The sequence below is a fragment of the Alligator mississippiensis genome, chromosome 5, assembly GCF_030867095.1.
Source record: "Alligator mississippiensis isolate rAllMis1 chromosome 5, rAllMis1, whole genome shotgun sequence".
NCBI lineage: Eukaryota > Metazoa > Chordata > Crocodylia > Alligatoridae > Alligator > Alligator mississippiensis.
The window spans coordinates 9,758,862-9,786,486 of NC_081828.1; the positions used below are offsets into that span (position 1 = coordinate 9,758,862).

General features: G+C 48.8%; 1 protein-coding gene across 4 annotated transcripts in view; it reads right to left on the reverse strand.

The window, feature by feature from the left end:
• LRP8 (LDL receptor related protein 8) overlaps positions 1–27,625 on the reverse strand; it is a 252,239-nt gene that overhangs the window by 24,464 nt on the left and 200,150 nt on the right. For all 4 annotated transcript variants that reach the window (XM_019479236.2, XM_014598722.3, XM_019479234.2 and 1 more), the window contains exons 4-5: positions 23,697–23,825; positions 4,154–4,522 (exon numbers count right to left, since the gene is read on the reverse strand). In XM_019479236.2, the coding sequence (XP_019334781.1) occupies positions 4,154–4,522; positions 23,697–23,825 (498 nt within the window). The remainder of the gene's footprint in view (positions 1–4,153; positions 4,523–23,696; positions 23,826–27,625) is intronic.

A 27,625-nucleotide genomic window follows, 5' to 3' on the forward strand; every position in this document is an offset into this window, starting at 1 on the left:
AGGATCGGGGAGAACGTGGGGGGGAAGCAGAGCTCCGAGGCTGGCCAGACGTGGGACAATGCCAGTCCTGTGACCAGCAGCCCCAGGATGTTCAGAGCAGACAACAGCTCCCTGCAAGGTCGCAGGTGAAGCAAGCGGGCAGCCGAACCCCGCGCTCACTGGTGTTCGTCAGCGATCCTTCGCCCCACGAGGCAGTGTGCCGCAGAGCGGTTCTGGGGCAGGAAAGACCTGGAGGAGACGGGATGAAGGCTGCTTCTCCTCAGCGCCAGGACAACAGAAACCGATCTGAAATCAGCTCAGGCCCAGCTCAGGGGCCTGACTCATGCCTGATGCCTCCCCATGCAAGTCAGTGCCGTTACGGATGTGCAACTCGCCCTGCAGAGCGGGGGGCTGGGAGCGGTGGTGCTCCTCTGACGGCCATGCTCTAGCTCTCTGCTCTGCTCTGCAAACCCCTCTGCAGTCTCCAGCCACGTTTCAAAGCTGGAGTTGATTTTCCTGCCCAGGTTCTTCCCAACTCAAAGCAAATCTTTGCAACGGATGCATTAAAAATCCCCTCGGTTCCTACCCCAACCCCCCTCCTAAAACAGACCCACCCTCGTCCTTGCAGTTAGGGTCAGCCCTCCAGAGCTCAGACTAGCGCTGCCCACCAGCACAGAGGCTTTGCAGCTCTTCAGGGGCCATGGCCCAGGGGATCTGAGGCCCCCTCCCAGGGCGTGCTCTTCCTCACATCTGGAGCAGGCTGCCTCCCAGATGTTTGCTCACAATGCTATTAAAGTCACAGACCATTTAGAAGTCTCAAATCTAGTGCCTGCCCCTTGGGGCTGCAGCCTGGTACTAAATGACAGAAAATCATTGCCTCCGAGTAGCGGCAGGAGGTCAGGACTGATGCTAATTCATGTGATCAAGAGCTACATGGTAGAATTTCCCCAGCAATTTCACAAGCTGTCCCTGAATACAGAAATTATGGCTTTTAGATGACTTGAGATGAGCCACGAGACATCCAGCGAGCAAGCGGCAAGTGTCATAAAGCGCTGACCAGGCCTCGGCATTATCTGCCAGTATCCCGAGAGGCACCATGCGGATTTGGGATGACTTCATCTGACTGAGCTCCAGCAGGCAGTCGGGATCCAGCTCCAGCTGCCTGACATTTCAGACAGCAGTGACAAGTGCCACAATGCGGGGTGGGGCAAACCCAGCATTTATAAATACACTGGCACAGCGTGCAGGCTCCCGGGGGCACCGCTCCCCATGGGACATCGTATGCACAACAGCGCTCACCAAGGGACACCTTGTTTTGAGGGCAGGGGAAAAAAAAATGATCCCAAGAGTTAAGCACGTGACAGAGGTCAGGCTGCAGACGAGCGTTGGACCCGGGGAAGCTACCAGGAAGGACACGATGCCAATGATCCATTTGGCGCTGCTCTTCCCCCCACGCCGCTGCGGTGTCGTTCACGTCAGCGGGACGTTTTGCCGAGCAGCCCAGGCCTGTGCTTTCTTGTGTACAGTTGGGATGAAACTAGCATCATTACCATCCCATTAATTATGCCTAAAAATAGCCCTCACTGTTGGCTTTTATTTCAGAAACAAGATTCCTGGAAAGAGCTTCCACATCTACAATACACAGATACGTGTGTAGGGCACCCCCAGCCAAGCCGGAGGGTGCAGGCTGGGAGGAGGGAACGACCGGGTCCCGCTGGCCAAGTGGATGCCAGGAGGCCTGGGCACAGTCAAGAGAGGGCCGAGGATCCGGCGGAAGAAAACGCGCCCCCACGTCTGTCCCGCTACCACCATCAGCAGAAGTTGGACCGGGGACCTGATTCGGAGATGGGCCAATGACCTTGAACTCCCACTGAGCCCACGGGAGCACGAGGCCCCGAGCCCCTTGCACTGGGTGCCAGTGTTACACGGCTGGCTAGTGCTTCCAGAGGGACCCGAAACCCCCCCAGCCTCGTGCTAAACACAACCGCTTGCAGACCTCCTCGACTTGTATGTGCCAGGGGTGCAGGAAATAGCGGGCTATTTTTGGGCTTAAATCAGTAGAGCCTCAGCAATCAGTGAGCTCAGCGGCTTTATAGCCGCCTCCCCAGCTCCAGGAGATGGGGGCAAAACTGCCCACCAAACACTTGTCACGTTAAACTGCCACCGCAAACCAACAGCGTTTCGTACCTGCAAGCACCAGGCCCTCCGCACTGGCATCCGCCCTCCCTTGTCCGTTCCCTCCTGCCAGCCTTGCAGCCCAGGCAAGATGAACATGGTGGCTGGGGACTTTATGGAGTTGTGTCTTCATGAACAGCGGGGGCTCAACATGCCCTGGGCACCGACTGCAGCTGTGACCGGGACCCTCCTCCCTCCACAGCTGTGAGCAAGGAGGGAAGGGAGCTCTTCTTCCCAATCCTGCTCCGAAGCCCGTGTGCAAGCCGAGGAACCGTCCTGGGCTCAGTCACTCGGCTGCAAGTTCTTTGGGACGGGAACTATTTGTTCAGTGCCCAGGTGCACCCGTGAGCCCCCACGGCCCTGGCTGGTACGACTGCTGCAGAGGATCATTTCTAGTATTTGAACTCCACACTGCAGGACTTCGGCGGCTGCCAGCCTGTGAAGGGCTCTCACCTCCCACCCCCCTCCTGGGCTTGGCTATCTCTGCACTGCGACAGATGGGGTCAGCCTTTGTGAAGGTGAATCCAAGGGAAGGCGCGTGCTCCGGCTGCCCACGAGGCCTCTTGAAGCAGAGTCCTTATTACAGTGCCCAAGCGAGTTTCCAGAATGAAGTCCCTCTCCTCCAAAGGGGGCTCAGGACCACGACCTGGGGTGGTGGCACTCGCCGAAACTCTGCAGCTGCCAGTGCCGAGCAGGCAGATCACCGCCCGCTTCGGCTCCCCTTCCCAGAGGTGCAGCCGTGGCTCTCCTGCCCCCACGGGGCACTAGCACTCGCCCGCTCAAGTGTCAGCCCCGATCGCTTCAGAACCGCCCGCCCGCCCGCCCGCCCCAAAGCCATCCCCCAGGGCTGAGCATCAATCCTGAGCCCGCTTTAGGCCCCTTCTGTTCTACTGACCTTGTTCCCTGCGTTTCTCACCTTCTCTTGCCCCCAGGCCTTCTACTCCTTGTTCTCCCTCACCCTGAAACGTAGAGGAGTGGCCCACAGCCAGCGCTACCCAAGACCCTTCGCTTCCTCCTTCCCCTGGTAAAGAAGCCGCACAATCTCCGTGCTCCAGAGAAAGCTCGCCCTTTCCTTCACACGAGGCCCCTTTGCAAGCAGTGGCTGCTCGGGTCCCATTGGCCTGGGGTTCCCTGCCCTGTGGTTTGCCGGGTACAATATCACCGTGGACATTAACAATCCCAGGCTCCGTCTGTACGAGTGGGAGATTTTCCTGCGCTCCTTGTTTGAGAGATTTTGTTTCTGCAGTCAATAGCTGCCCCCCTCCCGGCAGTGGCCATGCATCAGCACTGCTGCGTGCAGACAGCTGTGTAAATATTTTATCGTATCCCACTCTTGTGATGATGAATATTTCAGTGAAACATTTTTCTCTATCCCCCTGCCTGGGTCTCCCTGGGTAAGTGGCCAGCTGGACCAGCTTCATGTCTGAAAATGAATGGAACATGCGAAACACAGCAACAAGGTGTTAAATGCAAAGAGCTAACCAAACAGGAGTCCATTATTTATCAGCTCTGTGCCTTTAACCAGCCAAAGTCAGAGAGCGTTTCACACCGGCTCCTTCGGAGGGGCTGTTATCCGCCATCTGGTTCGATAGATTTTGGCTTCCTGGGCAGAGAATTAATTTCTTCCCTGCCTGTAGGTTAGCATTAGCTGTGGTTTCTGGCCAGTGGGGGCTCTGGCTCACAAAGGTGGTCTGAGGCTTTTCATACTTGTTCCTCTTCCCTAGCTCTGGTTTCTACCTGAAGGAGCTGCTGCCTCTAATCCTGTCTCTGCCAGGTCGGCCGAATCTCATCACTGCCCCCATTGGTGTCACGGGACAGCAGCAAACGTTACGGGAGATACCTGAAAAGCCTGGATTAGATCCCTCCCACCCCGGTATGCAGTCTGCAGGCACCGACACTCCAGCACTGGCCTTGGCCAAGCACAAAGCTGTTGGTGGCACCCTGAAAACCTTCCTCGCAGACCTCCTACCCCACCCTACCCACCCCGGGCAACACTCACGGCAGTTCTGCTCGTCTGACTTGTCTTTGCAGTCCTCGTCCCCATCGCACTTCCAGTTCAGGTGGATGCACTCCCCGCTCCCGCACCTGAACTCGTGGGCTGCGCAGGTGTTCAGCGCCTGGGGCCTGGCCTTGTAGCTGCACTTCTCCAGGGACTCGTCCGAGCCGTCCTCACAGTCGGGATGGCTGTCGCAGACCCACAGCTCCGGGATGCACATGCTGTTGTTGCACTGGAACTCGCTGGGGCTGCAGATCAGGGGCGAGCACTTTCTCTCGTCGCTGCCATCGCCGCAGTCATCGTCGCCGTCGCACACAAAGATCATGGCAATGCAGGTCTTGTTGCTGCACTGAAACTCACTGGAGATGCAGACTGGGAGGGGAAAACACAGCGGTGAGTCGGCAGGTCTCCAGCCTCATCCCACACAGACACTATCTACGCCCGCCACGCACCCGGGAGCAGGCTCTGCTCTGGAGACGCCCTAGACTGGAACAAACTTGGAGCAAAGGGCATTAGCAAGGCCACGGGGTGCCCAGCGAGCTGCAAGCCAGTGGGGAGAGGTGCACTGGCGAAGCCTGTGTGGGATCCTGGCTGGGGACTGCAGGTCAGGCTGCAGTGCAGTGGCTGCGTGTGCGAGGGAGCCCAGGCCGCGAACATTCGGAGAGCTGAAGGTCGAGGATGCAAGGGACTGGCAGAACCGTGCAGGGAACTCTAGTCTGGCATCCCGAGGGAGCTGCCGGCCAGGAGCGCTGGCAGTGGGGCATGTGGTCCCAGCAACATAACCGCACGGGAGTTGCAAGCACAGCATGAAGAGCAGAGCCTGGACCATGGTGGGGCATGAGCAACAGGGGTCACAGAGATGCTCCCCTAGGAGGGAGGAGCACAGGCAACGCTGCATGGCACCAGCTTGCGTGGCCCCCACTGTGCTATAGCCAGCACCGTCAGTCCTGACTTTCATGCATGCTCCATTGCCCCCGACCAATCTAGGAGACCTCACAATTTCACAGGGCGCCTTGGTCCAGAGGTATTACGTGGGCTGTGCAAGGTAACACTCAGTGAGCTGCGCAGCAATTTAGCTGCGGAGTCATGCCAATAATTCCCTCCACCACACTGAATATTTTCCCTGGAAGTCCCCATTCAGCATTTACATACAAATGAGACCTGTCTGGGCTACGAAGTTCAGCAACATCTTTTCCTCTGCATGTCTGATTTGTAGCAAAGACAGTGGAATCTGCTGAAATCAGACTCCAAGGGATGCCAGCAACATGCAATTAATGGTCACCTTGTTGCAAGAAGAAAAACCTCTCACTGGCAAGGGTCTCTATAAATACTCGTAATTGTGCCTAATTTCCTCCATTGTTTAAAAAAAAATTCAGTTTCAGCACTTTCATGAATCCGCAGGAAAATTATAGCTTTTTATAAATTAGATTAAATGAAATAATTTGTCTCGAAAAAGACTTCTTTTAATTGCACTTGGGGAGTGTTTTGTCTCGAGTAGGAGAGCTATTTATTGCAATTCCTGCACCACTCCTACGAGAAAGCGCGCTGCTCAACTGCTCTGGGTAGTCGAGGCACAACCTGGGCAGGGTCCGAACGCAGCAGAGTCCCCGTTACGTGGAGTGACGCACCAGCTTCACAGGCAGTAGTGGGTCCCAGAGCCCACAAGCTAGCTGTGAAATCTTCTCCCTGCTTTCTCCCCAGTGTGCAGCCTCCCTGCAATGGAGTCACGAATACACACGCAATCTCACCCAGGGACTCACCAGGGAGCAATTGCAGTAAGTCTGCACTGAAGTTTCTAGCTCCCTGACTTCTTTTTGCTCTGTCTGTCTGTCCAAGCTACTTCAGGTTTCATTTGAGGCCCTACTGAGACACCCCATGCCTTCCTGTAGTCAATCCTGTCACACCCTGCATCCTTCTCTCCATCTAGGCGCTATTTTGGCTCCCATCATCAGGTTTAAGCTGAGAAAGGACATGCCTGCAGGAGGGAGCGTGGATGTTTTGCTTCACCAACAGCATCAAGCCCCGCTGGGGCAAGAACCTGCCAGACTGGTCGTTTTGAGTCGCCGTGTCAAATCCTGGAAGCTGATCTTTAAATCTGAGATGGGCGACACATCAATCGCCAAGCCTGGTGATCACGTATGTTCTTGCTCTTTGGGAACAGGGTGAAGATGTCATACCAGTAAGAAAAAGATTCGAAGTCTGGACGCCGTTAGGGGAGCAGGGAGCTTTCGGACCTGAAGCTCCTCTGCAGATGTGATGGAGCGGATTCATAAACCAGTTCAACTCTCCCTTCAGCTCTGTGGGTGCAAGTTCACAGCTGCAATTAAGTGTAGCAGAAAATCTAGGATCCCATTGGGATAGTTTGGGAAGAGCAAATCCTGCATTTGTGTCGAGAGATGGAGCAGGTGACCCCTGAGGACTCTTCTCACCCTTTGATTCTGTGGTCACAGCATCCGATCACCTTCCTACCTGACTCATGGAGACCTGTCTACAAATGATCTCTAGCAAGATGAGTAGCATGCCAGAGCTGAAAACCACTGAAAAAGCAAGGGGCCTTTCCCATGCCTGGACAGCTGTCTTCCTCTCATGCACATGGACCTGGCAGCTCCCGCCTCTCCTTCCTCCCAAAGCCCTAATTGTGCTTATTTGTCTCCCCCGACTCATTGGCACTTGTATAACTACAAACTAAGTGCCCTATGAATCATATTGACCAGTTATCATCTAGCAGCCTTTTCTGCGGGTTAACATTACAGCGCTCTGCACGTTAATTTAAGGCACCGCAGTTATAATCTTCCTGATTTGTCTGAAGAGATGATAAACACAACGGCTGCGCGGACGACACACATAATGCAGCAGATCAAAGCCGAGCAAAGGAAACAGCTTTCCTAACGTGTATTCCGATGAACCTCGGCAGCAAAAATAATAATAATTAAAAAAAAATTAACGAGCAACTTTGCATAAGCTCTTGATCTCCAATTTTTTTGGCAGGGCTGCAGTGACTGGCACGCTCCAAGTGGGAGGTCCTTCCTTCTCGCCGCACCCTTTCTTTCGTCCTTTTCCCCATTATTCTGCGCCCGCCTCTCCTTCTGCTTGTGTGTCTTTCCCTTTTGAAATTTGCCACGTGTGCAAATCAGCAGTGCCTACACGCGTGCACGGAATAGGGAACGGGGCCTCTCCAGACAATGCAAATGAAGCTGGAAGCTCCTCCCCGCTCATCCACACAAATCCCACTAAAACAAAAGGATAAATTGCACGGAAAATCTGAGCCGGAAAAGAAAAGAAACAATTTTGCTTTCATGCCTCTCCCAAGAACTTCTGCAGTGATGCTTGTGATTTCCTAGCTACTGATTCACAACTTCAGGATTATTTGATCTTTCTGTAAAAAAGCAAAGAGGGGACCGAAGCAAAATGCCGAATATGAGAGTGAAGTCCTCTGTGTACAGAGGAGGCATCGTGTGGGCAGCCACCCCAGGACCCCAGACGGTGCCTCTGTGAGACCTGGGGGGACAGCAACCAGCTCACTTTGAACAGTGGGCCAAAACAAGCAGGTGTCACTAAACCAGTGCAGGCAGTGACAGAAAGTACCCAGGAGAAGAGGCCACCACTGGCAGCAGGATAGGTCCTCACTTATTGATCTGTTTGCCCACAGTGCTGGGTACAGTGGTGCTTTATGTGACGTGGTGCTCAGGTCACCATGTACCTGACTAGTGACACGGACTCGTTTCACGCAGACTTCTCAGCCTCCCTTGGAGTCACCCGTGTTGGTTGTTATCGAGCAGGGCGAGGGTCACGATGGCAGCCGAGGGGACGGGCTCTGCAGCGCGCTGGCAATCCTCCGAGCCCCCTGCTCCCCCAGGGCCCTATTTAACATGCTCCATATTTCCAGCTGAGCTCAGCAGCAGCCCTGGAGGGAAGGGGCCTTCTCTAGGCTGGGTCTGAAGGAAGGATTCTGGGTCCGTCTGTGTCTGTACACGGCTGGTTCCTCCAGCTGCTACAGGAGGGGGGTTCGGGCCACATCTGGGCCCTGGTCTTTACAGGAAGGAGCAGAGCTTGCACCCTCAGGCCACTCTGTGGCTTGTGAGAAAGACTCCTAGGTCCACCCAGGAGCCAGTCCCATGGAGACGCTGGCTGTGTGTCGTGGCACCAGAAGGAAGCACCGGTGGCAGCAAGGGAAGACTTACATTTTGGATTATACACAGCAAATGGAGGAAGAAGTGAAGCTGAAGAGGTAGTTACAGGTACCTCTTCCTTCCACAGAGCTGCATACCTTGATGGCTTCCATCACTAGACCATCTCAGTGCTTCCCAAGTACTTAAAGAGAAGCAAATTAAATACTAATTAAATACCCCCGGGGTATTTTCCCTTTGACCTGAGCTGTTCCTTTGCAGTCTTGCATTTTGCTGCCTGTCCTGTAACAGGCTTCTCTGTGCAAAAGGGGAAACAAATATTGGCTTCCCTTTTTCTTCAGTGCCAAAGAAGTAAACACTGTAATCTCAGAAGCCAGAACTACTTCAAACATGAAGTGATCCCAGCAGACAGCTGGGGGGTGTTCAACAGGCAGGAGTGTTTAACCTACCAGCTGCAAAGTAGTAAATAATCACAATTACCAAAGCAGCTCCACGGACTCATCTAATCCATGCACGTTCTCCATGGCATTAGAGACAAATATCACTCTTCCTCCCAAGTAGCAGTGCAAAAGCAGGAACGCGTGCGGGTTGAGATGCAATACACAGCAATGATTTCTGCTGCATACAATATAGCTGCCGGGTAGTTTTGTGCCACTGCTCGAGTCCGTATCGAGTCCTGCTGTCACACCCTACGTGCAGTGTGGAGCCAGGGCGTGGGGGGAGAGGGGACTCAATGGAAGAATTGCAAGGAAAAGCCAGATATTGCAGGACAGTGAGGGCCAATCTTTTTGGCAGGTGTACCACAAATTAGCCCCGCACTCTTCCCAAGTGCCAGTCCAATCCTCTTCCTCTGCTCAACCACCTGCTCTGCTTTCTGCTTCCTTCCCTGTGCTCCCCGGTTGATTTGCTGCTCTGCTTTCTGCTTCCTTCCCCGTGCTTCCTGCTTTGCTTTCTCCGCCATCTGCCACTGTGCTGCCTGCCCCTGCCCCCAATCAGTCGCATGTCGCCCACAGAGGCTGCCCATGCCCCTTGTTGGCCACCGCTGCTGTAGAAAGTGGATTCAACAACCCAATATTGGTTCTCTTTTCTCAGAGTCAGTATGCAACCAATATGAGTGGGTCCTAGGATGCTGTAGCCTTCAAGAGAAACATGAATTTTCAAACCTAGATGCCACACAAAACGTGAAGGCAAACAACAACCGTCACGGATGCACCGTCACAGACCCCGTGACATGGCTGCTTCCACTCTTCCCATGACAAGCCCCCCCTTGCACTCTCTTACTTAAGAAATGCTGTTCTTCTTGCAGTGAGGCGGGTGGCTTGCATTAAGATTTTCTTGTCAAATGGATAAAAGCACTGAGAGACATGGAGGTGTGGAAAATGAGGAGAATTCACCTTTTCAGAGTCTCTTTCCTTCCCCAAAATGCTCTCTCAAGAAGGGACCGGCTAAAAGCTTTCTTTTTGTCTGATGTTAGAGACCCTATCAGATCGAAGGTGAAGGATGGTTCCTGACAGATTTTTATTTTCCTAGTTCATGCCAACAGATATTTCAACGTCTGAATGCTGCCAGGAAATCCCAGTGGCCTTTGGAAACTCATCGTTAGGATTTAGACTCGCAGCCCACACACGGCTGCAGCGGCGGAGCTTATAAGCTCCATCTGCCCAGGTATTCTGATTTAAGAGGTTACAGCCAAGCCAATCCTGCCCAAAGACTGTAATCCTTCAGCTCGGGTCCTTGGGGTACAGGAGCTCACAGCCCCCAGGATGGCTGGGTTAACCCAGAACGGCCAGACTCAGGTCGTCATAATGCTGGTTTGATTTAACCGCGATTTACATTCAGCCTTAACTCTACCTGAACTAAGTGGTCTGCCCGGGGGGAAGTGTTGCATGCGCCCAGCCTCCAGGATGTATAGTTTAAACCAGTGGGATGCCAGGCATCACCGCTCCAAGCAGGATCCAGGCTCAGAGGGGCAACTTTCCCTCCTGGTAAAGTTGCCCTCTAGGAAGGGCAGCAGAAAAAAAGGCAGGTAAATGGTGATGATGACCTTGAAGTGCATTCCTCTGAATAAATGGCAAGCCTCCCATGGAGGGAATAATGCAGCTGAATTGCAGTCTCACTACTATTAGAGGTTGTTGCTATGGTGATTGATATGGAGAAGCCTATCTAGATGAGGAGTGCAGCAGGAATAGTAATTCCTAATACGATTCAAAGCACTAATGTAGCTCAGAAGCCAGGGAAACCATTTCACAAATTAATATTTGCATTTGCTGCTCGCTTCCTTTGCGACACAGCAAATCGCAAACACAAACGAGTTATTTTTTCCAGTCTCTGGAGCTGTATTAGTGGAGTATTAGTTAATTATAATGGAGCAACCAGACTGCAAAGTCCCTGCTGATACATAATTGTTGGTGCAAAAATGTATTTACTGATCTAGAATAAGTTTTCAGAGTCGCATGTTCAAAGTGGCTTTATTTTCCTGGCAGTATAATTAATACATACGCCTTGCTCGGCAGTAATTGCAACTGCATGACTGAACACAATGCGTTGAAAGAAGTAGCTACATACAAAGACCTGAAAACTCCGAATTCCTTTCCCGACCTTTTCCCACTGACATCAAATAAGATTTCTATTGAGAGCGTACAACGTCCTCAGTGCTGTTGTAGGCGGGGGCGCTATCACAGGGTGGATGAATACTGACACCCTTCACCTTTCTTGGTTAAATGACTGAAAGGCACATCAAAATATGAGCGACTGATTCAAATGTAAAGAGTTTAGGGACATAAAAAAGCTAGCCAGCAAAAAAAAGAAAGATCACAATGCCTAAGGTTTATACCGCATAGCTTATGTTCAAATGTCTTCCCATAGGGAAAGAAATAAAGACCTATCATTAGTCTTTTATAGTCTGATTAGAGGATAATCAGATGAATCAAACTGTAGTTGTTTTGAACTAGGTGCAATTTAAATGGAAAAGTATGCATGGGAGCGCTTGACACTTCCTTTCATATTCTGAAAATTGGAAGCTGGATGGGATGTGCCTACTCCCAGATATGACTTGCTTATTAAAATGGCAATTTTACTAATTATACCAATTTGGCAAACCCGTGAGAAACATATGATAATATCTGGAAAGTACCAGCTGCCGCAGTATTAACACACAGCTACAGAACTGCATTACTCTCCAGTTAGCAGAATGGGGCATTATTCAACAAAGACACAAATCCAAAAAAAGATTCAAAGGGAAACACACCCACACTGAGTCCCACTGAAGTCAACGGGACTCCCCCCGGCCGTAACAGTCTCCAAAGCAGCCCTTGGGATTATCACATAACTTTGCAATTTCAAATGAAGCAAGGGAGGCATAATGCACTCTTTTCCTCCTGAAGCTGAGGTTCACACTGGCTGGTCCACATGTGATAGGTAGTATGAAACAGCCGGCTACAAAAGGTTTCAACTTTTAGAGATGCTACTTCTTATTTCTGAGTCCCCCCACCAGGAAGGGGCACTGCAGAGACTTAAAAGCTTTAGGCCAGATAGATTAAAATGACCTGCTCTGCTTTAATCCCAGGGAATTTGCAGTCTCCATTTTTCTCCTTATTAGGAAAAAAGGAATTCAGATTAAGAATCAAGGATGCAGTTTGTGCCAGCCACCCCGCTGATTCTCACCACCTTCCAGCTCCCAAGCACGCAGAGATCACGCAGACCACTGACCCACCATGGAGTGAAAGTCATTTTCAGATGAACCAGTACAAAACCACACGAATGCCACAAATGTCAGTGGAGTTATCGCACACATGTATTGCTGTGACTGAACAGAGAGTCTGGTTCACTGTCCTCTTACAATCACAGAAAGTTAGGGCTGGAAGGGACCTCAGGAGGTCACATCTAGTCCAACCACATGCTCAAAGCAGGTCTAGCCCCAACTACATCATCCCAGCCAAGGCTTTGTCGAGCCTGGTCTTAAAAACCTCCCAGGATGGAGATTCCCCACCTCTCTGGGTGACCTGTTCCAGTGCTTCACCACCCTCCTAGTGAGAAAGTGTTTCCTAATATGTAACCTAAACTTCCCTTGCTGCAACTGGAGCCCATTGCTCCTTGTTCTCTTATCTGCCATCACTGAGAACAGTCCAGCTCCATCCTCTTTGCAACCCACCTTCAGGTAGTTGGAGGCTGCTGTTAAATCCCCCCCCCCTCCCCAGTCTCCTCTTCTCCAGACTAAATAAGCCAGTCCTGTGCTATTTTCTTTGCCCTCTGTTGAACCCTCTCCAATTTGTCCACATCCTTTCTGTGCTGAGAGGCCCAAACCTGGATGCAGTACGCCCGATGTGGCCTCTTCTGGAAGTTAAAAGAACATCTCTAGCTGGCTTTTGTTCTGGATGTCTGTACACAACACGGTAGCTGGCAGCAACACAGCACGGCTCATTGTACCTGCTGAACATGCAACAAATGCCTGTGTAGCTGCTTGGGACTGCTACAGGAAGTGGACCTGACTCCAAGCCACTTGGAGGGTAGAAACTGTTTTATTTGCCCAAATAATTCCTCGGCAGAGCAGATTTGGAGCTGGGGTTCCCTGGCAGGTCTGGCCGTTACATGCAAAAGAGGAAAGCAGCACTGCCCTCTCCAGAGAATCACTGGGCAGAACGAGGAAGGCCAAGCAACGCAACGGGAAAGCCTGGCTTCTGCTTGAAGAGAGGGGAAGGCAGGCAGGCTCCGTCCGGCAGCTCTTGCTCCACTGAATAATGTGGTGCAACGTGGTTGTTTCCATGACTCCATAAAATCTCTTTCACTAATTTAGGCTGCTCAATGGGGAGTCCTCACAAGAAGAGAGACTAAAGAGGCCTAAATATTCATTGTGTTCAGCCCATGTTTAGAGCAAAGATGCATCTGGAGAAAGCCCCACAAAACCGTGTGCAAAGTCTTCATGAATTTCCCAGAGTATCTCCAGCCTCACTGCCAGAAGCCGAGATCCCCGATAGTCAGGGGGAGGCTGCAGTGACAAATCCAGCAGGCTGTAAAACAACTAATGTAGTGCACACTTGAAGGAAAAGTATTGTGAAAAAGGAGTAAGGGTACAGTGACACATTCGGTAGACCGCAGGGTGGCTGTATTTAGGGCTCGTGGACTAGGGCTGTGCGAATACAAGAGTACTGGATTGCGTTTCTTTTGGGAGGGAGTAGAAATCCACGATGCAGCAAGAGGCAGCAAACAGTCCTGAGGTCACACAGTCAAAGGGCCACGACCTGGTCTCTAAAGCAAGGTCAACACTGGCTCACTGCTCTAGCCAGGACTGCAGCTGAGAAGCTAGCCCTGCAAGTGCCTAGAGCAGCCATGGCACTGGGCCAGGGCAGTGATGAACATGGGCCAAGAAGCAGACCCGAGGCAGAGACCTGGACAGTGGCCCCAGGGCAGGTGCTCAGGGCCACTCTAAGCCACCTGTGGTGCCACATTAGGACTTTTGGGAAGAGGCAGGCCTTACTTCTTATCAGTGGTCCTGCACTCGCCAGGGAGTCAGCATAGACACGGCCTAATTCCACACGCACCTGCATGCATGATGATGGGAGAGCTGGTATTTTTTGGTGCAAATCCTACCCTAGTACACTCATGATTATGACCATGCTTAGGATATCTGGCCTAGAAACTACAGCTGCTGACGAGATACCATAAGAGCCGGTAAACCCTGACATCACAATAAACGTGGAAGCTAACTATCTTAAGACTAGGCATTAAGGCCTAGCTCTGGCATTAGTGGGATGAAGACCTTTTTGGTGTGGATTTCAACAGGCCTAAGATTTGCTCTTTAATCTCTACAATCTTGAACTAAAGGACTGCAGCTCAATGGGTTTTTCCCTTTATCATGGGATCTGTATTACAGATGGCCCAGGAAAGTTACAGCCTCATGTGCTACCACTTTTAACCTCCTCTTAGCTATAAGAATTCAATAGCCATGAAGTCTAGACACTTGACAAGCAGCTCTGCCTAACTGGGGGAGTACAGGACAGTCCAGTAGCTCTTGCGTAAATCTTCCCCTCTCCGGTGCCGGTACACAAGAGATGGGAAGAAGACGCAGTGGCAACTTCTTCCACCAGCTGCAGGATCTTTCTCTAGCAGCCCTCCAACGATTGTTCATGTGCCTTGCACCCAAGGGGTAGGGCCGTTGTATGAATATTGATAGGAAAAGTAGGTTAATGCAGTGTTATTGCTTAGACATGATTGTCACAGATCAAAAAGCAATATTCCTATGCCCTGCAATAGCCTTAACTTTGCTCCTCTGCGTTCAAGTGACTTCAGACCACAATTTCCTAAGCCTTCACAAAAGGAGATTCTTTTAGAAAAAAAAACCATGATATATAACACAAGGTGATGAACTACATATTTATCTTAAATCACTTTCAGCAAGACTATGCAAATATGTGCCGGTGGATCATCAACTCAATGCGAATCAGTAATACAATGATGTTGAAAAAAAGCAGCAGCAATTTTGGGCTTCACTAACAGAAGTAGTGCATACAAAAGATAAGGTGTTAGTACTACTTTGCTCACTGGGTAGGCCCCGGCTGGAGTACTGTGTGCAGTTCTGGCTCTGTATTTTAAGAAGGTTGTAGAGGGACTGGAAAGAGTCCAGAGGCGAGTGATGGAGATGATGACGGGGCTGGAATGAAGCCGTGAGAGGAATGGTTCAGAGAACTAGGTATGTTTAGTGTGAAGAAAGAGAGCTTAAGGAGGGGGGCATGATAACAGCTTTCAAATCCTTTAAGGCTGTTGTATAGAAAAAGGAGAATGACTGTTCTGCCACAGAGGGCAGGACCGGTTTAACCTACAGCAGGGCAGTTGTAGACTAAACCTCCAAGAACACTTCCTAATGGTGAGAATAGTGCGACACTGGCACAAATGGCACTGGGAAGACATGGCATCTCCTTCAGTGGAGGTTTTCAAGGACAGGCTGGACTGGCATCTGCTGGGGATGGCTTGGGGAGAGTGCACCATTGCATCTGCGAAGTGGCCTGGACTCGAGTGTTCAATGAGGCCCTTCCCATCCTATCATGCTGTAATTCTGTGTTAAACTGAACTGTTCTTAGGTCATCTCCGTAGGCAGAACAGCCCTTGTGCCTGCTCTACATTACGCTCAAGCTGGGTCAGGAACTGGCAATGGCTTTTTAAAGTTACCAGCATCCTCTCCCTGATCACAGGATCTGGCCCTAGTATCACGTTCTTGACCACTGCGATTGCAATCTGAGCATTACCGTTGCAGTAACATGTTGTTCCACGGTTAATTCTGATGCATATTTATGCATTCATCTTGAAAGTACCCTTGCTTTTTTTTTTTTTTTTTTTTTTTTACTGGTCATGAAGCTCAGGACAAATACAAGCAGGGGAGGAAATACTTCCTTAAGAATAATGGGGATTTTCCTGTAATTTCTCTTGCTTTTGAAGGAGCTCTAATACCTTAAGCAGTGATAAAGTAGCAGCTGTACATGATGTTTAATTTCTGGATAGCCAGGGCATAATGCAGAAGCATTAATCTCTCCAGCTGTCCAGTAATTAAACATTGTGTAAAGCCCAGAGGATATTACTGCTTTCCTACCTTAGCTTATTTACAACGTCCTTTTGTTTGTTAGCTCTCCGCTCATTTTCTTCATATTCCCGCACATCATTTTAGATTCCTCCACCAGTGCAGATATCCCCAGTACACAGTCATTTTACCCCCATAAATGCATTTATTTTCATCATCCCACTCAAAGATTGAAAACAAAGTCAATGGGCCTAATATTCCTTCCATTTACACCACTGCAATCTGATGGACTTTGACCCTATTAAAATCAATGGGGTTACTCAGGGGAAATTTAGGGTGCAGTTTGATCCTGTGTGTTTGATTTGCTTCTGAATTGCTTGTGCCTGCACAGCAGTAGATGCTCTATACCTAGTTACTTAATGAAGGCAAAGACCAGGATTCATAGCTATGATGAAAGGGAATGTATTTATTAGGCTGAGCAGGGAATGTATTTATTTGGGGCTACATCAGTGCTAAAGCAGGATTCTCTCAGCTTTGCAAGCGACATGGAGCATGTGCCCTTCAGCAGGGAAACCCGGGTACGTTTTTCAACACCTGGGAGAAAGACGAAATGGTATTGAGATGACATGTTCCTTGAGCTCTTGATCACCCCACTGGGAGAAGATAAACTAATTGGAAAGGACACAGCTTGCCTCTTCAGGTGAGCAATGGCCTTTAAAAAACTAGAAAAGAAGAAGGTAGCTTTGGCCTGGCTTGGTGGCTCCTTGGCTCATCACTGATCTCCTGCCATGCGCCGGACCAGTCTGCAAGCTGCTCTGTATTGCATCTGATGTCACTGCTCCTTGGGCGCTGTGCTGGCAGCTTGGGCACCTGAAAGACAAGACCAGGCCCTCTTTCCTCTTCACCCTCAGCTAAGACCCTTCAAATGGGAACCCTTCAGCAAGGGACTGGACGCTACTTTACCAGAACTGGCTGGTTCATCTGTGCCACCTGTATGCAACACAGCGTTGCAATTATGGCCAGAACCTAGTCTAGTTATTGCACAACACTGGGAGGCTGGAGACCAGGTCCCAGCTTTGTCACAGCCTTCCCCGGTGGTCCTGGTTCAGTTACTGAGACACGCTTAGCCATTTCTCTCTGAAAGAAACGGGCCTTGGACTATGCATTTCACGGGAGGTTTGTAAGTACTGTTATTTTGTATGCAGCACTGCAGGTGTGCATGATACTTCGTCAGCAAATAATGAAAAGCAGATTCCTGCCTTGAGAAGCTAATAAATGATATATAACCCAGAAATGGAAGAAAGGCCGAGGGCCAGAGTGCGACAGGAATGCCACAGTTACAATGGCACAAGCCTTTTCCTATGGTTATTTATACCACCTGTTAGTTCCCCTTTAATTAACTGTATTGCTCTTTGGGACTTAGAGTGAGTTTTGGGGAGTCTGGGGGTCAGAGATAAAGGCTAGAAGAGCTCAGATCATGACACAGAGCCTCATGAGGTCAATGCAAGTCTTTCCAAAGGTCTTCTCTACTGCTGTAACTAGGCTCCATAGATGGAGGGAGCATTGCCCATTTAAAGTCACAAGGACTTTGGGCAGGGGTCAAACGGGAAGCAGGAGTCCTGGGTAGGGTGGCCACCGTAGAGGATATTTGGGTTTTCTGCTACTTTGTCCTTGGCAAAGTGGAGGCAAGATGTCAGCGGGGAAGAAATGTGCAGGGCCCTGAGGCTTTGAATTACAGAGGGACTCTCAGATTAAACGGGAAGGACAACAAGGCCAAATGCTGCTGCTGCGGTGACCAGGGCAAGAGCAGGGGTGTTTGGGAATGAACAGGTGTCTAGGTGGGACAAATCTGTGCAGAAGGAGGGAGAACAAAAGGACAGGTGTGAAAACTTTAGGGAGTGTGAGAGGGCACGTTCCAGCACATCCTGTGGTCATGCGCATGGTGACAGGTGGAGGCCTGCTTCTACATCACCAAGAGGCACTTCCTCCAGGGACAAGGCTCTCCTTACAGCCCTGCTCCTTTCCGCAGAGGTCCCCTTAGCTGGGGGACAAAGAACATGGAGAGCATCTGTTATGTGTACACAGGCTGCGGCTGGCTCTGCCTCAGAAGCAGTTGCACAGCGTGAATCACGGTCCTTGAACCCACAAATTGATTGACAGCAGGTTCAGGCTTGATATCAGGAGGCATTACTTTAGGGTTAGGGCTGCCAGGCTCTGGAACGGGCTCCCAAGGGAGGTGGTGCTCTCCTCTACCTTGGGGGTCTTCAAGAGGAGGTTAGATAGATATCTGGCTGGGGTATTATGATCCCAGCACTCGTTCCTGCCCAGGGCAGGGGGTTGGACTTGATGATCTGTTCAGGTCCCTTCCGACCCTAGGAACTATGAAACCCAGCCTGTTAGCACAGCAATGAATTAATGGTACCGGCACAGGGTCAGGCTGTGGCTACCACAGAGGAAGGGAGAGCGCGTAGATCTTTTCTGCTTCTTTGCACCTTCATCTTAGGCAGACCTTGTTTATAGACAGACTGCTTTCCTGAAACTCTGAGTCTGCATTTTCATAAATTGTTTGTGCCTCCAGGAATAGCTGCAGGCTTACATCCTACCACTCTGACTGCTGACTTGAATGGTGCAGGCAGGTGCTGAGCCGCCCAGGTGCAGGGATCCATACCCACAATGAAGCCCTGGTGCGGATGCAGTTTGTGTGGGCACAAATCTAGCACATAATCACTTGTGATTTATGCTCCATCGTCTGAAAAAATTGCACCACAATGGCTTCCACTTCATCCTTCAGCAGTTTCTCCACAGCCTGGCATAACAGTAATTTTCCCTTCCGTTAACAGATCTCACAAAAAAGAGCAGAAGCCTGTTACTGCCACTTCGTAGGGGCCTTCCAGGAAAAGCCCCAAGGACAAGGGTTAGATTCAAGAGAATGACTGTTTTCTTGTTTTTCGTAGCTACCTGCACCTAATGAATGCACACAAAGTGTCTAATGTGGCCGTGGAAGATAACTTTATTTCAATTGAGTTAATCCAGCTCTGACTGGAACCAGTGCGCGGCCCAGTCTGCTAAGCCCATGTGAAGGAAGGCTGGTCCCAATGATGCTTTGGACAATGAACTCTGCCTTTGGGACTCTGGGACTCTTACCGCATGCCAGCTACTGCTTGTTGCTTTGCCCATGCTCAAGGGCATCTATCGATCTGCTGACGGGGTCTGCGCCCATTCACCAGTTGGAACGGGCAAAGGTGGCGAGCTCTGGAAACAGGGTCTTTTGATGTGTTCTTGGCTGGGAATATTGCACTCAGTCATATTCTGTGCCAATATTTGCATCCCAGCCTATCTGTGCTCAGGGCCATCTGTAAGGAAGTTGGGTAGTACCCGCTAACAGAGAGCGACAAGCAATTCAGGTGGATCGCTCAGGTGACTCTAACAGTAGTGTCTGCCTGAAAGAAATCCCCATGTCCTATCAACACCTACTTCTGATAACCCCCCCCCCCCCCCCCCCCCGACGACAGCTAAGATGACCTGCTAAGCCCTGTGGCTGGATCTTGGGGGGCACGGCTCAGGCTATGGATTTTCTTTTAGCCCTATTTACATACACAAAATGTACTAAACATGATTACATGCAACAGCAAAGTCCAGCTGTGCAGTCAGCCTCCCAGTGGAGGCACTGTGGAGAACAAAGCTGCCAAGAAGCTTATATAGCTGAGCCCAGGACTCAGCATTGGGCCTAATACAGAAATCCTCTCTCAGGCAATACAAATTTTAATGGGCATTTTGCCTAAGGACAAAGGCACGAGGGTTAGGCCACCCTGCACTGCTCTAAGCAGCGCGGTAAAGGCATAACTCATTGCCAAGTGTCTTCCACTAATGACTATGGAGAGGGATGCACCTGTTTGTTCTCCAACCAGATGTGATCCCAATGCTGTCCATGAGCTGGCCACAGAAAGGAGATCTAATAGTTTTGCTAGAAAACATGGAAGCTCCAAGGACCAAAGCGTGGGATTTGTTCCCATAGTCTTGTCCACTGAGTTTCTGAAATCAGTCTGCTCTCCCTCAACTGAACCATGCAACATGGACATGGGCAGGAGGGGAAGTGCGACTTCTCACCCCTTTCCTTGGTCTTTCCTTCCCATCCTGTGATTCTGTGGCTCTTCCCCAGGTCCTTCCTGATGCTTGTTCGACACACCGTAGTACCAGGGAGCTCCTGGGAGCAGGAAGGATCCTTCCAGTCTGTGTCCGTGCAGCCACTAGCTTAATAGGGCCCTGTTCTCACCTCAGGCCGGTAGGTGCCAGTGCAATGCTACTAGTGTTACACAATAATGCGGTCATAAAAGCACGCACAGAAGAAGTGACATTCATGACTTTCACACTCAGTGTATGATCTTTAGAAAGATTGCAGTACTAAAGGCCAGTTACTCCCATCGAGAAATAGAAATGGCCGCAATTAAAAAGTGCTCAGCGTGTCACATTAGCTCAGAACAAGGAGGTTATTAATATAGATTTAGAAACAGCTAAGAGATTTCCTGCTGGATGTTTCATTTGCTTGGGTGCAGCCATCTTCTGCTTGTTTACAGCTCATGCAAGCTCTCAATAATAAGGAAACCGCTCTCAGCACAAATAAACTCCCCTTCCAAACATTTCTACAGAGAGCGACGTTATATTTAGACGTGTTTGCCAGCTCTGCGAGAGGTGCAGGCTTTGGTGTGACAGGGCGCTCTGCTGTGGGGGGCTGCGGTTGACAGTTGTGGATGAAGCCTCATTTAAACAAGAACAAAAAAGCGAGCACAGAAAAAAAAAAAGGACGTTTGAACTTAGAAACAGACATTTTCTTTTCTTGAATCAGGATGCCGTGTGCTGCCGTGATAAGAGAAAAAGGATAAAGAAAGATTTGCAATAGAGAAGAAATGGGAATGTTAACAGTGTATCAGTAGATAAGCTTAGCTGGGTTTATCAGATTTGGATAAAAAGAGAGGATTGCTACCAATCTTCAAGTCCTCAGAATTTAAACAGCTAAGACAAGGTTTGTCCTCGCCTACGAGAAAAACTCCTTAATTTGACAACTCTGCCCATCTCAAATGCCTTCCCGACAGCACCTCAACACTGATCCCTTGCCTTGCTTGTCTTAAAGTGAATTTAACGCTTGTGAAAAGTTCGGGACTGATGGGCCTTGAGAGTAAGAGCTTTTCATTGTCTTAATCCACCCAAAAAGGTATGCAAGTGGAAGGTGAAGCCTTCCTACCACGATGCCTCAGCCCAGCCGTGGAGTGAGAAAGCAGCTTGTCTCACGCTCAGATTCAGTCCTTGACCTCCCTGCTAGGACAGCCGGTGTGCACCCACATGGTTCACATGCATGGACACCTGTCCACAAAGAACTACACAAAAGCCACTAATTCATCTCACACAGGCTATGTCGTCATCAGAGCCATCCAAAGAAAATAATGTGTCCTCGGATCCATTTCCATTTTAAGAACCTGCATGTGCACTACACAAGATGACAACAACTGAGGATATATAGATTGAAACATCCAGAAGGGAAACTCGGCCCTTTCTAAATCTTTTGAAATAATGTAAAAGAGCACATTTAAATACATTTATGGGGGCTACATGTGAGCATGGAGAACATGAAATTAAAAGCAAGGACTTTAAAATAAATAAAGTATGTATTATAAATCATAGGCTTGATGAAGCTACCCTTCCTCACCACTAAAGGGTTGCGCATATTGACTGTAAAACAGGTGGCCATAAAACTCAAGACACCTTTTCAAGGAATTAGAATTTATGATTCGGAAATAAACTGTTCCCTAATCCAAAATCTTTCTGATCAAACTGCAAAAAGGAGGATAGTTTATTTTTATGGGGATAAGATCGAGCCCATATAGATAACATGCACAATTTTCAGAAATGCTTAAGTAGCATAACTCTAAATCCAATCTTCAAAAGTGCCTTAGGAACTTAGGAGCCTCACTGAAGTCAGTGTGAAGTCTCTATATGCAAGTCTGGCCCTTCATGCTCAAGAAAGCTGAAATCAAGATGAACAGGTGCAGAGACGCCACTAGATGCTTTGGGGGATGGAAAGTCTTTCTTATAAGAGGAAGCTAGAAGAGCAAAACAAAGGCCGAGGGAGGATATGCCTGCTGACCTCACACCAGGAGGTAAGCACCGGGGGCGAGAGGAGACAATGTTGGCACAAGAACAAGCTGGCCATGAATAAAATTCAAGCTTGAAATAAGAGTGAGGCTCCTAACCACTACAACAGGGAGGTTCAGGGCTGGTCTTCCATTGGTACTAGCAGGGCACAAACCCAGCTAAAGGACTTTTCAAATGGAGCATGGTGAGTTTATGAAAGGTTTTATATGACGTAGGGCGTGCAACAGTAGGGAACTGGATTTGATGACCCAGAAGGGCCTTATATTCCTACGCGCCTATATTTTTTTAAAGTGGAACTTAGGCTCTTAAATTACTAAAGACACTTCAATTAAGAATCAAATTGCTGAACCATACCCAGCTTTATATGCAAGCATGCCACTGTTTTTCTTTTGAATCTGCAAAAATGGAAAGGTACGGAACTAGCAGCATTATTTAATGTTTTTTCTCTGTATGTTTAATTTATTAAGGCACTCCTCTAAAATAATGCACGAACAGCGTGCTTGTTTCCTCGTACACTACAAACCCTGCACTAAGCTGTGCGTACAGCATGAAAAGTAACTCCAGCAGGGGCATCAGGAACCATCTCTTTAGCACTGCAAGATAAATCATCGTGAAGAGAAGGATGATATTCTTCTACCTGCTAAGGCCAATTGTGCTCTGAAGCACATCGAGCCGATGTGGCCATGCCACTGTAACCGAGATCAGAATTTGTCCTCGTATGTCTAAATGTTCCCATAGCTTTTTAAGGGAGATTATTTATTGATCTCACTGCACTTGACATTGGAAATACTTAAAGAACCATGAACTGCAAGTAGGAAAAAACCAAAACAAAATACAGCTCGGTGCAAGTAACTGCCTACGAGTCCTGTAATGGATTTCGGTCAATCGGTTAACACAGTCAGAGGTCTGCGCAGCAATCAGCAGCAACCGAATCCTGCAGTCCCCTAATGGTAACGAATGGCTGAAGAGACAAGGACTGCCCCAGGTGCATTTTTATTCCATTTCCCGCTTCCCATGTTTCTTTTTCTTAAACCCACCAAAGACAGTTGAGCTACAGAAAAAACGCTGCTGCTCGTAAAGCCAAAATGAAGGGAAATGTTTCACTTGAAGCACCACAAAGCTTTCCCCTTTCAGCTCGGGGTAGCCAGTGACTCTTTTAAGCCAGTCCTTCAGCTGATGTAATTTAGCACAGGCTCCACTGAAGCCAATCCACTATTCTGATTTCCACCAGCTAAGACCTGGCACCCTGTGGGTTGCAGTTGTTTTCAAGCTCGGTCAGGCTCGTGGAGCACTCTGGCCCGTTGGCAGGCTCACCTTGGATTCTTAATTATCTTTAAGTATTCCCGTAGCACTCCCTGATGTGGGCTAAGCACCTCATAAGGGAAGCACTGAACCACAGTCCCTATTCCAAAACAGATGACAGTGTAAATGCTCTTCTATTCAACCCCACTCGACTTTAAAAATCTTTTTTCCCCGCAAAGACTTCTGGAACGGTTCTTTTGATCCACTCCATCTCAAGTACGAGAATGGCAAATGAGTACTCACGTTGTTTACACAATTTACTTCGAATTCCCAGGCAGCTGCAACTGGTAAAGATGGTTTTTTTCTTTTAATCTCTTTTCCTGCCACAGCATTAGAAAGGGAGAGTGACACTGGGCTCTTGTTAGTGGGAAAGGTCATCCCTTCACATACCATCGGTAAATCACATTAGGAGCCTTCTGGAGCAAAGATGCTGCCTATATGCTAGGCATTATTTTTAACTCACCAGTATTGCAGCCAGCCTCATCAACTCCGCTCTCACAGTCCTTCTCCCCATCACATCGCCAGGACGATGGGATACATTTGTTGCTCAAGTTCCCACAGCTAATTTTTTCAGCTGGACACACTTGCTTGGCTAAAATACAACAGGAAGGAGGGAAAAAAAAAAGAAATTAAAATATTTTTAGACATTAAAGATACCTTGAAAATACAAGTGGCTTAAGTGAGATTAGAGGGCCAAATTCTGAACGTTTTATGCAAGCCAAACTCTCACTGATATCAATAAGAAAAGAAATTTCAATGGAGAATTTGGGACACATTTACACCAGCAAAAACTAAACACAAATATAACATAAAGTAACCACTCAGCAATGGAAATTCAGTACTGATTTTTATTGCTGCTTTATTACTCATCTTGTCACAGTGACCTTTCCCTGCTAGCATACTGGCATTCAGCAAGCCAACAGGTAATACCGGTCAAATAATATTTTGAAACACATACCTAGAAATATGTCAAAATTTAATTGCATGGCTCTACTTGCAGTTATTTTTTTTTTCCAGCCCTGTATTTCAATTTCTGAATTTCCTGAAGCAAGTCAGATTATGTTCCCAAGACCCAGGACACTGAGACGATTGAAATAAATAAATACATAAAAAGACTCCCAAGTTGCACAGATGTAACTACAGTTGACTCTAAATTAGATGTGGCCATGATCAAAGCCATAAACCTTCAACTGAGAGACCAGCGCCTTTTCAAGGAATTAGCATTTAGGATTCTGAAATAAACTGTTCTCTAATCCAAAATCTTTCTGATCAAACTGAAAAAAAATGCAGATAGTACCAATTGGCCCCATAGCATTTTATAGCTTAAACAATATGTTCCGCTGCTCTGGACCGTTCATCCAATTACCTCAATTGAGCCAATAAACATTCCAGCTCCTCAAACTGTGGTGGAGTTTTCCATTAGTACGACTGGTGATGATCTTGCCTGCATCTGGGAGCGGGTTGGGTTTAGTTGCAAAGAAAAGAGCCCAAAGTAAAATAAAAGAACATGAAAACTGCCACTTCCTGGGTCAGGCCATAGGTCCATCTTGCCCAGTGTCCTGTCCCACACAGTGGAGGACAGTGGATACAGAGCGGGAGGGAGACCAGGGCATGTCCAGCATCTTCCACCTAATCCCTGCTCCTCTCTCCTTGCAGCATCACACTTGGCCTGTCTGTGTAGACACTTGCACAACTAGCAAAACAGCTTTCTATGTGCTGGTTGGAAGAGTATGGACAGTTTACATACCTGTAAACCAACTTCATACCCATTCACCTGCAAAGCTCGGCCTCAGAACACCCTCAAATAAATCCAGAACGATCGACCAAACTGCCCGCAAAGAAGACTCATTAAATCCTAGAAGACTATGGTGGGTCTTTCTTCTCCCCTGTTTCAGTCCCTTGAATGCCTGTACAAACCTTGGCTTCTACGACCAACACGTCATGAAGCACCAGCGCTTGCTCCAGACAATTTGTAATAGATGCCCCAGGGTTATACAACAACATTGCAAGGCAACTTGGTTTCAGAAGCTGGCTGCAAGTTGCTCATTGCACATGTCTACTGTATTTTTCCCAAGATTATGCAGTGCTCATAAAACCCCTGGGCTTAGTCCTTACAATATCTGATGGGTTTGTTAATCAAATAAAACTAATCAGTCAAAGTTGAGAAGATTAATAAACATGAACAAAGCTCCCCAACGGCATGATAAGTTCTATTAGGAACAAAATATGCACTAGACAGGATCAGCATCCTCCACATGCCAGTGGATCATCCCTGATACTTTGGAAGAAGACATCCACCCTCACCTGAGCCTTCCCTAAACACCATAACATACCAATACCCTGATTTGCAAAGGTGTCACAAACCCCTGTAGCTCCACTGATTGACAGAACACCTCGTCACTAGTCAGCTGTGCAATGCTTTACACGGTAGGGTATTCCTCCTCGACTCTACACCGACCAGCTTATGCGAATGACTAAGATGACCTTCATTCTGCATTGCTACTCATGACACTGCGTTCACACTGAGAACACCCGACAGGAGTAGTCAGAGCTACACCCTTCTGTCTTGTGCGAGTGGTTGACACAAGGATGCTCCAACAGGAAAAGGAAAGGCCACTGGGGGCACTCATTAACAGAGTGTCTTGGAGCCAAGCAACTAAATGCAGGCCCAGAGCCTGGTGGAGTGGGGGAGTCATCACTTTGGTTTTGAACACTCTTATCACCTTTAAAACAGGAGTCTGAGCACAAAGATTATGCTTTCCTTTACTCCTAAATAACCGGCAAGTAACAGGGGTTATAAACCTCCAGGAAAAAAAAAGACAAAAAAGGGAGAAACAAACTGCAGTAAGTAATGGAAACTTGGGTACCTCAACATGGGAGTGGTGTGCTGATGGGAGATGGTGGCTCTTGCCTTTGATTCTACCAGTAGAGAAGTTCAGATATCGCAGGGGCAGAAGAGGTGCAAGACGGCAGATGAGAAGGCTGCACGTGTCACGGCTTATGTAGGCCAAGCCATATACACGTGCCTGCACTACAGCTGGAATCACCCTCTGGTCAGAAACGTAGCGATTTGAATGAAAATTGGAAAACTGAAAAATTCTTTTTAATAAACAAAAATCAGGGATGTTCCCTAGATAGTCCCTCATGTGCCACTCATGGGGGAGAATGGGATGGTGAAGAGAGTACTCCAGTGTGGATAATGAGAAAGAGCAGAGGTGTTGTTTGGGAAACGTGGATCTTGCTGGTCTACAACAGGTCAGATCTGGTGCATCCCTTGAGATAATGTCACTTGGACCCTAGTGCCAGGTGAACATAAAGTTTGGTCACTTCTGTAAATGGCTTCAGTGACAAAATGGCTTCTAATCCTGGGGTATCCAGTCCTGAGCAAGGAGCACTTTTGGTGCTGCTGGCTTGCTTTATGGAGCTGGGAGGTCCAGAAGGGTCTTAGAGCTGAGAGTTTAGCAGAATGGATCAAAGGACAAAATTTCAGACTCTTACAGATTCATAGAAGTTTATGGCTGGAAGGGACCTCGTGGGATCATCGGGTCCAGCCCCCCTGCTCCAGAAAGGAAAGACTGCCGGGGTCAAATAACCCCAGCAAGGTGTGTATCCAGTCTCCTTTTGAAGATCTCCAGGGTAGGTGCCCGCACTGCCCCTGCATATTACAGTCTGGTCACACAAACCGTGAAGAAGTTTTTTCTTACATCCAGTCTGAAACCTTCTTCCACAAGTTTATGGCCATTGCTTAGGTCAGGAGGATGATCCGCCTCCAAACCATCAGCTCGGGTTCTTTCCCCCCCACATCCCTGGCAGTACCGAGGCTGCGAAATGAGGCCTCTTGGAAGCCACTGTGGAGACGGTGCAACCGTAGCTGGTCAGTGCCAAGGCAAGATGACCTTTCCCAGGCTACTTACAGACACAGGCCATGGGCTACATGGATTCTCCACCCAGAACCACCTGTTCTGCCACCGTTCTTGAGGGTCCCCAGAGAATGAAAGGCATGCTGACCAGTTCTCTGAAATATGCTCCAGTCCCAGCCAGAACAGGCATCAAAAGGCCAGCTCTTAGTAGTCACATGATGGGTGGCTCTGGAAGACTTGAGTCCATCCTGACAGGTCGGTGACAGCTTTTTTTAGCCAATAAGAAATTTTTTCTAATTCTAAGCACCTAAAACTACAAAGCTAAAACTAGAAGAGCAGGTGCCTCAGTGGCTGGAAAGCTATGTCACAAATGCAGACACTTCTGCTCGTCTCAGTCCCAAGGCAGTAAGTGGGAACTGAATTGCAGTTGCAGCCATTGCCCGGTTTATGCTCCAGAGAGCCCAGTAAAACATATGCCCCTGGCTATGGTAGCTTGGGGGCACATCCACAATAGATACCACTACTCAAAAAG